Source organism: Gymnodraco acuticeps, unplaced genomic scaffold (assembly GCF_902827175.1).
Source record: "Gymnodraco acuticeps unplaced genomic scaffold, fGymAcu1.1, whole genome shotgun sequence".
In the NCBI taxonomy this organism is placed as follows: Eukaryota; Metazoa; Chordata; class Actinopteri; order Perciformes; family Bathydraconidae; genus Gymnodraco; species Gymnodraco acuticeps.
This window is the reverse complement of record NW_022992206.1, coordinates 1,499,997-1,511,254: the sequence shown is the minus strand read 5'-3', so window position 1 is coordinate 1,511,254 and position 11,258 is coordinate 1,499,997. Positions and strand designations below refer to the sequence as shown.

At 38.5% G+C, this 11,258-nt stretch overlaps 1 protein-coding gene across 3 annotated transcripts; it reads right to left on the bottom strand.

The window, feature by feature from the left end:
• Positions 1 to 3,475: 3,475 nt before the first annotated feature.
• LOC117539588 (troponin I, slow skeletal muscle-like) lies at positions 3,476 to 8,130 on the bottom strand. 3 transcript variants are annotated; one of them, XM_034205805.1, is made up of 9 exons: positions 7,861 to 8,130; positions 6,782 to 6,887; positions 6,390 to 6,422; positions 6,195 to 6,201; positions 6,048 to 6,089; positions 5,836 to 5,967; positions 5,631 to 5,720; positions 4,106 to 4,282; positions 3,476 to 3,753 (listed from the first exon to the last, which is right to left on the bottom strand). In XM_034205805.1, the coding sequence occupies exons 3-9, from the start codon at positions 6,401 to 6,403 to the stop codon at positions 3,649 to 3,651; spliced, it is 567 nt and encodes a 188-aa protein (XP_034061696.1). In that variant the 5' UTR covers positions 6,404 to 6,422; positions 6,782 to 6,887; positions 7,861 to 8,130; the 3' UTR covers positions 3,476 to 3,648. The 3 variants fall into 3 exon arrangements, with proteins under 3 accessions (XP_034061696.1, XP_034061695.1, XP_034061697.1); XM_034205804.1 differs by lacking the exon at positions 6,782 to 6,887 and having other exon boundaries at positions 7,861 to 7,974; XM_034205806.1 differs by lacking the exons at positions 5,631 to 5,720; positions 6,782 to 6,887 and having other exon boundaries at positions 7,861 to 8,117.
• Positions 8,131 to 11,258: the final 3,128 nt, after the last annotated feature.

Here is an 11,258-nt window from a genome sequence, read left to right as displayed (position 1 = left end):
ATTGAGTCTCGAAATGTGTTTAAAATAGGACATCAACATTTTCCCTAAACTGGGCATTTCATGTCATATCTTTGTGCAATATTCCCATAGCAGGTAGCCAAGGAGATGAGAAAAATAAAACTCCCTTTACTGTCTCCTGTGCCTCGCCTTTAATCTTGCATCCCTGCCCTCACATGCATTGGTGTTCTATCAACAACACCCTTTATGAGGATGCCAAGTCTTTTGATACTCCCAGTGCTTGCTGTTAATATTAAATCTGACCCCGCAGCCGGGGTGACAGTATGACTCACCAGATGTCTCTCGTGAGCCAAAATGTAACAGTGATTGAACAGAGTTCCCCTCCAACTCCATCGGGCTTTGTTTACAGATTGTTTGCAGCTACTTTGAAGTCTCATAGGGACTAATAAAGGTCAAGTCGCACCAGTCAAGTCTTCAGAAGCAAGAGGCAGTCAATAACAAGTGTTGCTCGTCTCTGTACAAAGATAGCTTGAAGTATTTGAACATTTTCCAAACTATGTTACCAGTGGTCTTACATGAGACTAAGTCAATTTAATAGCACTGATACAACAATTAAATGTTTCAGGTGTTTACTAACCCCCTAACCCTAAATAATGACTGTTTTTAAAGATCTAATCAAACAAGGCTTGACTTAAGTTTTAGACAAATATAAAATATATTGATATTAAACCCACATGAATATATTATGATTCATCCCCAAATGTTTTTATGAGTTTATTATATTATAGAATATAAAAACCTATGCCGCAGATTTATCTTTTGACAAAATCCTTAACAGAGGTGGTTTGAGATATCCATTTATTTATTATTTAATTGCAACACCCAACGGAAGCCCCAGGAATTTCACAAACGTATTATTTTTATTTGAAATGTTGCGATTTTCGGGCAATGATGACCCTGAAAGAAAAAGTAAACTAAACTAAATCTGAGTTTCGGATTATAAGGACGACCCTTATAGGGAAAGAGACTTTCTGACAACGGGGGGACCCTTAACTTTAAAAGTTAGATATGGACAGCAGGGGACCCGGACACTAAAAAGTAAACTAGGGGGGACTAGTCAAGGGGGGGCCCTTGCCTAACAAGTTAGTTCCGCACAAAAGGGGGGACATTTAATTAAAAAGTTAGTCATGGACAAAAGGGGTGATGCTAATCTAAAATGTAACTTTTTATATAAGGGGGTCCGGTCCCTATTCTTAAAAGTTAGTTCCAGACAAAAGGGGGGAACCGTATCAAAAAAATGGACGTGGAGGGCCCGTTCACAACTGCTTTCAGCTTTAATTACTATTATTATTGTAAATGTTTGTGTGAAGTTTGAATGGTTAATTTACAGCTTTAATATATATATATATATATATGTATAAATAAATATTGTCTGGGCTAACAGTCCATTTTTTTTTACTTTGCACACTGGTATTTTTAAGCATACGAAGGTTTATACTCACACTTACATGTACAACAGGTTTTCTATATGTTTTGTTTACATTTAAGTTCCCTTTCTTTCAGCCTGAGGTGTTTGAGCACAAATAGCCAACTGACCTATTTTTCTTTGTTTTGACATGTTTGCATTGCAAGTGGGACTGACTGACATACAATACAGATGACTCACAGCACAGGAAAATAAAAATACCCCACAGAGAAGTCATTCATAAGATAAGCAGCAAAGCCCTACAACATGATATTCTATCCCTTAATAAAAGCCCTTCATGAAAAGAAGTTTGTGTTTGATGATGTTGTGTTACTTAGTTGAATGGAGTGCAACCCAGTCAATCACAGTATTGAGTTATACTTTCCTTTGATTAAAACAACGTTCCCCTCCTGATTTTTTGTTGTTGCAAACTCCACCCGTCTGGCCTGGAGATTAAAACAAACAACAGAAAGCACTTAAGGCCTTATAATACTGGTTAACCCTGACATGGCTCCAGTCCTGACAGGGATCTTCAGACTCACTGTCTTAAGTTATGTTAAGCATAATCTCTTTTCAATTAGCAGCACAGGCAATAAGACCCAAACAGTACCTTTATTCAGGTTGTTATCTTAAGTTGCTGAAACCTGTTGGTTGGAAAATGATGTTCTTACTAAACTGAGCTGATACTGACACCTTGAGGGGGGAATGAAAGTATTTTATGCATTTTCCGTCATCTTTTCTAAAACGATGATATGGAAGTACTAAAATAACCAGAATAAGAATTAAGAACTATTAACAAATTAATATTAATTAGTGGCCTACTAAAGGCACCTTAAACTGACCTGAAAAGGCCATTCTATACACTGGGTTTGGATTGTTGAGGGAAAAAAACAAGCACTTAGTTGATTTCACCCTTTTAGGATGATTTTTGGATCATTTTGAAAACTAATCGCACTATCTTAAGCACTGTTAAATTAACATTATGAATTTGTGCACTTTGGAATTAGGAAGCTGTTGTTGTTTTTAACATTTAATGTTGAATTAATTATAACATAAATGTATGCATGGTTTAGCCAACAGGATTGTACCTTGGGAAGAGCCTTAAATTCACCCCAAACACACTTTATTTCAATACCAACATATAGCCTACTGTAAAAGTTAGTCAAAACAACAACTGCTTATTGTGTGAACGTAGTAAAGACTATAGTATTTTATTTCATACAGGTGGAAAGGGCAGGTGAGTCTCGCATACGACGTGACCCTTCATACATGATGCAGCATATTTCAAACGCACCCCTCACAGAGACGCGGGCTCTTTAAACGGGTTGTGTAGCTGTATACTCCGCTGGGAAATTAGCATTTCCATAAAGAAGCTAACATGCTGTTCCAGGAGGAATGTATTGAAGTAAAAGCTAGTTATAGCCATATAGTTCGCCCCAAGTTTGAGTTTAATGTCCTGCTGTCCTCGGCTGCAGACAGACTCTTCGTAAAGGATTTATTCTCCTGCGACATGCCAGACTGTGTCACTGCGTCACTTCACCAGGCTAGAGCAGGTATGTACAGCTTATGCTAGTTTAGCAAACTATTAAATGGCTGTCCTGCTGGTTGATGTTTTGCATATCTGCACATATGCTGCTGTCCATGTAGCTACTTCATGTGCATTGTTGCCAATTTTTTATTATTCTTTGTACTGGTAGGTTTTGGTTTGGTACATGCATTTGAGGTTTCTTGCTCTTTATATTGATGATAAATTACATCCTGGGTTGTTATTGTTGAGTCTTATATTTTGTTAAATGTGCGTCTTTCTTGACTCTTCCATGATTGTAGTTTTGGCAACTTCTGAGTTATCTGTACTTGGTTACATTTGTATTAATTTCCCCATGAAATGTGTGTGATTGTGTATGGATGACAGCCAGGCAGTCCCACACAAACTAACCATACAAACAACATCTTAAATCCCCTGACATTTCATCACAACAGCTGATTGATGTGTGTTCGCAAAACTTTGTGTCTTTTAATATTTAAAGACCAGCAACAGATAGACACGAACAGTGAGACTGCATAGGCTGTATTTATTTCAGTGATAATGCAACAAAACACACAGTAATGAACTGAATATATAATGTACCAAAAGATTCCCTGTAGCCCTGTGAAGTGAGAGTTTATGCATTAATGTGTGTTGTATGCACTCTTTGGAGCCAGCTGTTTCTTTCACTAACAGCCATTTACTGGTTTTGGCCCATTGCTGCATCAAACATCTTCTTGCGGCCCTCCATGCCCGACATGGCCTCCACATTCTTCCTCCAGTCGTTCACCTCCACCGTCTTCTCCTGCACAGACACAAACACAGAGACTTTGGTGAAATGTTCCCTTTTGTTATGCTGTTCTGCACATTTTGATGTAGGAGATCTCTATTAAGTGACTCTCTAAACTAAACCCTATTCAGATATGAATCCTTATTAAACATAATATGATATCCTGACCCTTACACCTGTGGTTTTTAATTTTGTTTTGGCAAGCTAAGAAAGCTTAATATTCTGTTTCACACATCTATACCAGTCAACAAAAGTAATGTGCTGCATAAATGACCTCAGCACATTGTGTGCCCTGTCAATACATCAGGATTCTTTCCCTTTGGCTAAAAATGCTCCTTATGATTTCTCTGCACTTTTCCAAACCAACCTTTTCTGTGTCATCCTTTTTGACTGATTTAAGATTCGCTCTCAGATCCAGAGAGACTTTGTGTTTGGAGCCCAGTAGGGAGCGCAGGATGGCGTCAGCAGAAACCCTCACCCTCCTCAGGCTGGGTCTCTTAAACTTCCCTCGCAGGTCCACTACCTTGATGTTCAGGTCTTTAATCTATGGCGAAAAAGTAGAGAGCAGTGGTCGAGTGTAACAAAGTACATTTAAATAGGTAAAGTACTTCAAGTGTTATGACATCATAAAGTGGCCAAAATCTGATCAGCTCATTTTCAGACAGGTTTTTATAATAAATGGATCAGGACAAAAAGAGGGGGGGGGGGGTCTTCGTTCCTGAAACTTTCAGAATCTCTTAACGCAGAGGGGACACATGTTTATGTATAAAATAAATGAAAAAGTGGATTTTGCATAATAGGTGACCTTAAATGTTCAAAAAGTTGTTTTTTTCTTCTCATACTGCTTGTGCTGCAGCACCTCTTTTAAGAGCCCAGTCTGCTGTGAGTGGTTAGCTGGTCGGCTCTGTTTTGATTGGTCAACTGCTTAGAGATATCCCACCTATCACGTGCAATGTTTTGGAGCGTTAGTCAATGGAAGCTTGGGTGACATCACACAGTGATGTAAATAAATAAATTTAAGTTTTCCGCACTCTCGCGGGAATATCTCCGCAATGGAGCGAGCTTAAGTTTCACTTTTAATTGCATGATATAGCCCAGATAAACACCTTCATCACACATGTGGCTACTTGTTTGTACCATTTTCAGGCGATTTGTAAAAAACGATGTGTTTTTGGATATTTGTGGAGTCCGCGAGTGTTTTTTTATTGGTTAAGTGGTCCTTGGTATGAAAAAGTTTGAGAAACACTGCACTACAGGAAAGATAAAACCCCAACATCATAATAGGGCCTCTGTTATGCTACTTTATTACATTTCATAGGGACATTTGTATTTCTTACTTCACTAACACTAATGGTTACTTTTTACATACAAACACATGACATGCTAATATCATATTGATGCACTACTACTATTTTGCATGTTACAAATTATCTAGAAATGGTCCCATATGGTCCCCAACTACAACATAATATGCTCTTACATACATTATTTTGTTCTAATGTATTACCTTTGAAAAACGTCCGCATGTTTCTACTTCAAGTACATTTAGCTGATAATAGTATTGTAATTTTCAGGTAACATTTGCAATTCACGACTTTTACTTGTAATGGCTAATTTAGGACTATACTATCTCTACTTTTACTTCAGTCAGTGGTCTTAGTACTTCTTCCACTACTCATAAAGAGTCATTTCATTTAGGTAATTTGCCACAGACAGTGGGAGCTATTCAACTTGGATGAAATGAAAGTAAACTTTCTTGGTGTTTAAGTACTTGTTTGACCACATCAGAATGCTGTTACAGCTTTGTGATGTATGTATATTTAATTGTTATAGTTAGTTTTGCAACAAAACAAGCTGTTCATTGTTATCTTTCTTAAACAATGTTCAGTTACCTCTCTGGTGTTGTGCAAGGCTTTGGCTTCAATATCATATCGCTCCTCGTCCACCACGTCTATTTTGGCATACAGCTCTTTGCATAATGTCTAAACAAAGACAAACAAATAAGAAAAAAATAATATTGACTTCATCACCAGATCTTTAGCAACATTCTTCTGGAGTTTAATCTTGCAAATCTGATAGGCAAGTGTGGGATTCTACCTTTAGCTCTGCCAAGGACATGCAGCTGGTATGTATAGGAGGAGTGTTTTCTTCCAGGTACTTTTCCTTCTCTTCCTCCTTTTCTTCTAACTCCTGCTCCAGCGCCTCCTTGGCCGTGGCAACCAACAAGCTCTGAAATATCACGAACCAATCATATTGAATCTAGATTTACTGGGAAGATGCAGTCTGGGCAAAACGGACTGAGGACTTACCTTCAGCATTAGCTTGCGAGAAGCTGAGATCTTTGATTTCCTCTGCAAAAAGATTGACTTTTTTTTTAATATAGTGTGACATAGTAGCAAGTGATAAAGTGATAATGGGTCTGTCGTCTTAGTGTGCAGTCTTTTGTAAAAACATACCTCTGGTCTGTCGATGGAAAATACAGAAAGGACAAAATAGACAGAAGAAATGTAAAATGTGTGTCAATTGCAGATAGAACAACTTGGTCATGCATATTAAACTTCATTATGTGCTTCTATCGATGCATACATTTGCTTTATGATACTGATACTCTGATTTGGAAATGGAAACAATAACAGACACACAATACTTACACTTTCTCAGGCATCTTGGTATCTCAATTCCCCCTGGAAGACAAAAATAAAACCTTTTTCCTCTGAAGTGCTCATCAGGGGGACCACTGGGTCGAGGGCCCCAAAGGGTCTTAACTATGGTCCCCCTTTTAGCTCCACTATACATACATTCAAATGCATTGACTGTAGTGTTACAAGACTGGAAATATAGAGGATACAATGATCTATTTAAAGCTCTTATTTTGTTTATGTTACTCCAATGCTTTTATTATCCTTTAACACTGATATGTATTATATTTGAAGTTACTAAAGGACATTTCTCGCCACATGGCTAACCTTGTTTGTTTTGTTTATCAGGCATTGTTATATTATCTAATTTGTAGAAGGGCCCTCTGGACCAAATCACCTCTCACCTCTCAGTGTTGATAACACAGACGTCTGGCAGACGGGAAGAAGCATGCACAGCCCAACAAGAGCAGATCATCCAAATGACATTCCCTGCTTACACCCCCTTTCCCACTGGATAAAGACAAAGACCATAGACTGGGTCGCAAAGCAACACACAACACTGACCCAAACTTATTTTTGAAGAAAGCTGAGCTGACTTAACCAAGGCCAAACAATACATGTACAAATAGGAAGAACTGCATGTTCTACATACTGTAGCTTTGGGTTATATTTACCTTGAAACTGTATTGTCAACCATATGAGATTATATAGAGCTGCAACTGTCAATTATTTTCAATTCTGTGTAATTACCAAATTATTTTTAAGGGCTGTAAGATATCAAAATACTTGTTTTGTCCAACAAACTTTTCACAACCAAAACATATTAGATTTACTACCATTCATTTAATCATGGAATTATGAGTTTTATTAATTAAAAATATTTGTTTTGATTCACCTAATTGATTAAAGAACTAATCATTTCAACTTTAGATTTGACCATACCTTTTTAATATCTCTCGCTGTATTGTGTCAAGCTGACTTATTGTGACAATTTAGTCTATCCATCTATTTAATTCACTGGATTAGCTAAAAACAGACATTTATGTGTGTTATTTCACCTATTAAGAGTTAATAATTACTCAAAAGTTTCATCCATAGCATATCAAAAATACTGCTAAAAAAAGGACATATACTTTGAAAGAAGATTGTAATATAAAAATAAACTGAATCTTTGCTTTTTGGACTGTGGCTCCGCCAAAAAAATCCCCCAAAATGCCTCCCCAAAGTTTCTTGGAACTTTTTGGATGTCTATTAGATTTTCTAACCATAACATCTATTGATGACGAACATAATCAGTAATTGCTACCCAACATTTAGTTACAATGTTTTTCACATTATTAAATATATTTTGATTCAAAATATGTTTTTCTATGTGTAATTTCATTAGTTAAATCCAAATAAAATCTGATCCTAGATCAAACCAACTGTACATAATTACACAGAATGAATCGGGTAAATTGATGGAGCATATGGCCTTTCTTACCTTTCTATGTTGTTGCTGTGGATTCAGACGGACACAAAGTGATGGAGAGAAGAACGTACCAGAATATTTATCTCCTGCTGCCCTCTATCCCTCCTCTATCACAAAGAGACTTAAATAGAAGCACTCACAAATACACACAAAAGAGAGGGGGTGGTCTCAGGATAACAGTAAGTGATGCTCATGTTGTGCTGACAGATCACCGATCGCTGCTTTCTTATAATAATGTGTGAGAACTTGTCTGTGTGCCAAGGCGCGATAAACAGCGTTCTTGTCGACTTTCACACCAGCCGTTTGCAGTTAGTTGTTAATCTGGTGTTCCTCTTGTGATATATTTAAAGGATCTTTCTCTGCTCGTGTACACCAGCTTTGTTAAACCTCAACAGATAGCTGCTGTTTATACAGACAGAAGTTACTTGTTTTCCAATTTTAAACTAAACTAAGCTGCTGTAGCCAAACAGTTTTTCTTGTGGCTATAGATGATTTCTGAGACTTTCTTTGGCTTCGAAACGTGATGTTGGAGACATTCCCTGCCCCCCACCACCCCAGAGACTTCAGGCCCCCGTTGGTCTGATTAGGATAATGGCTGCAGACAATGCTAAGCTGTGGTTTTATGGCAGGAATGCAGTTTCCAGTATACATTTAGCTAAGGCCAACAACTAAACATAGATACATTGCAGAACCATGTGATGCTGCCACTCTTTGATTCTGGGGCCGAGCTTTCATACTGTATGCGTGCTCAAGGTTTGTGTAGGCGTGGGACGCTGAAGCAAATGTTCGTAGTGGCCAAAAGGTGGTACTACTACGTTCATTTATAGCCCTTACATCATTAGGGTCTACGCATGGTAAAAGCGCTAAAACCATAAGCAAAATGCACGTTTGCATGCTCTATCCGCCCAGATAGGGGTTGCTCCTAAGGGTCAGGCCATTTTGGCTTCCTTTGCTACTGAGCAACTTTCATAGGAATGAACGTTGTCCCGTCTCCAACAATTTATTCAGTTGTCTTTATAGATCCATGGAACATACGCCAGTGCTGAGTTCACTAATGCAAAGACAAAAAGTTCATACATTAATCCACAAAATCACTCGTGTGGTTTGTGTTCATATATAAACAAACCTGCCTTGCCTTGGGTGTGTGGCTTTTGAGATCGATAAAATGTGCCAAACTGTTCTTTAGCTCTCGCTGAGTCAGGAGGACAGCCCTGCTGCTGATTTGATTTATGACACTGAGATCCAGCCTGTGGGCTCATGGCAGCTGATTATAATTCCTCAGTAAATATGGCAGCAGGATTAACAAAGTGCTGTGTGTGTGTGTGTGGGTTTGTGTGTGTGTGTGTCTAGGAAACTGAACACTTACTCGTATATTCAAATGTCAGTGGATTATACTACAGTATAGTCGTTTTCACATGTGACTTTTGCTTTCTCTGCTGGCTGAGATGTCTTACTAGCCGACTCTTATCAGCTAATAAAACACAGTTTGGTTGCGTCTGCTGCAGTGTCAACCTCTTTTAAATCCAATACAGATTATGACAGAGCTGCTAACCTAATCTGACACATTTAGGGGAAACCGAACACAGTAGATGTGTCAGTCGGTTGTGAGGCTTTTTTCTTACGTAATCTTGAACCACAACGCAATGTTGTAAAACATTTTGCCGGGAAGAAAATGTTCGGTGACGTCTGTTTCATTTGACTTGCATGTTAAACAGTGTTTAAACCTTACATAATTGCTCTTGTCTTCATGGCTTTGGAAGGGTAAACCACCAGTTCAACAAATGTAAGGAAGTCAGTGCAATCGATCGCAAATGACCATCAAATTATACAAATATAATTTAAACCAAAGGATTCCTTTTTGGTTCATTTTTTAAGCTACAAAGACTTGTTGCAAAAATACATGAATACCTTCACCTGATCACTCTGTAAGATTATATTAAATTCCTCTACTGCCCTCTGGTGGAGATAGTCTGAAGAGAATTGAACTACACATCAATGGTATTTTCATATTTGCAACAGGCCGTTACAGTTCTTCTCGATTGCTAACACACTAAAATGCTACATGAAGCACAATTATTTTAACTGACACTCAAAGAGCAAAACATCGGCTCAAATCTCCAAAACTCTAAACACGTTTTCAGCTTTTCACACAATTTACAAATCAACATGGATCTTTGTGCAAACCACTGCACACGTTTCTCCACGTAAGACACAGGAATCTGACATAAAGTCACGTGTTAGCAGGTTTAAAACACTGATATTCAAAATGCCTCACACATGGACCAATGATCAAGAAACACGTTCCACCTGACCAAACACCTGGTAGCATAATCGTTGGCTCATCAATCAGGATGTTAGCACTATGAAAAGACCACAGGTGAGTACTTTCTTACAGCAACCATGGAAGCCAACATGGAAGCAAGAGCAAGAGGAAGAGGAAGAGGAAGAGCTGGGCTGAGAGTGAGAGGAGGAGGAAGAGTACTCTCTAATGAAATGAAATGTTATCAACCATGGTTTGATGATGAGAGAGGCTGGACGGAGGGTTCAGCCTAATCCAAGCCGATGTACTGTTGCCTCTGTAATCCGGACACTTAGACTTGAAACAGGTTAGTTAGTTGTAGCTCTGCATAACTCATGATATATCAGAGCTTATATCTGATGTGTGAAACGTATTTACTTCATTACTGTCATTGAATTGTTGACATGTTGCATGCTATAACTGTACAAACATCCTGCACAATGTACTGTGGTAAACTCACTTTTAAGCAACACTGACCGACCACTATGTCTTTGTTGTTTATCTGAAGGACTGAGAAACAAAGAGGTGGAAGGCTAAGGGTTTCCAATGAGGCAGGAAGCAGCAGTTACAAACTGGGTTTTGGCAAACAATGCCATCACACTTAGAGATCCGAAGCATAGTAGCTATGTGCTGAGATGCATGTTGCACAATGTTATCTTTGAATTAAATGTGATTTTTTTTCAACAACTCATTTGTATTTTTTCACTTACTGTATTTCTGTAAACTCAAGCAATCTTTCTCTGCAGAAACCTCTCTGTACAGAGCACAGCCCATAACAGAGGAGAGTGCTTTAGAGCAGTGGTTCCCAAACGGTGTGCCGTGAGGCAAGTCCGGGTGTGCCGTGGGATTTTGTGACAACCATACGTTATTATTGCAATATACAACTACACACAAATAATTACTTTTGAATTTACTATATCAGTACTTTGTAGGTTTATATGTACGTAACCTGCGCGACTTGTGCGTCCACATCTCCTCGTGCAGTGCTGCATAAACATGGCTGAGTCAGCGATAACTTTCGAGGGGTGGAGGTATGCCCATTATTTTGAGTTCGTCCGAAGAATAGACAGGAATGTGACGGTAAGGTGCAAACTGTGTCCAGGCCAGAAGC

Bases quoted from the DNA above. Each gene is read 5' to 3' on its own strand.
- LOC117539588 (XM_034205805.1), bottom strand. The intron at 5,968-6,047 runs GTAAGTCCTCAG...GTGATATTTCAG, and splicing joins CTCGCAAGCTAATGCTGAAG to AGCTTGTTGGTTGCCACGGC. The intron at 4,283-5,630 runs GTAACTGAACAT...TTTTCGCCATAG, and splicing joins CCTTGCACAACACCAGAGAG to ATTAAAGACCTGAACATCAA.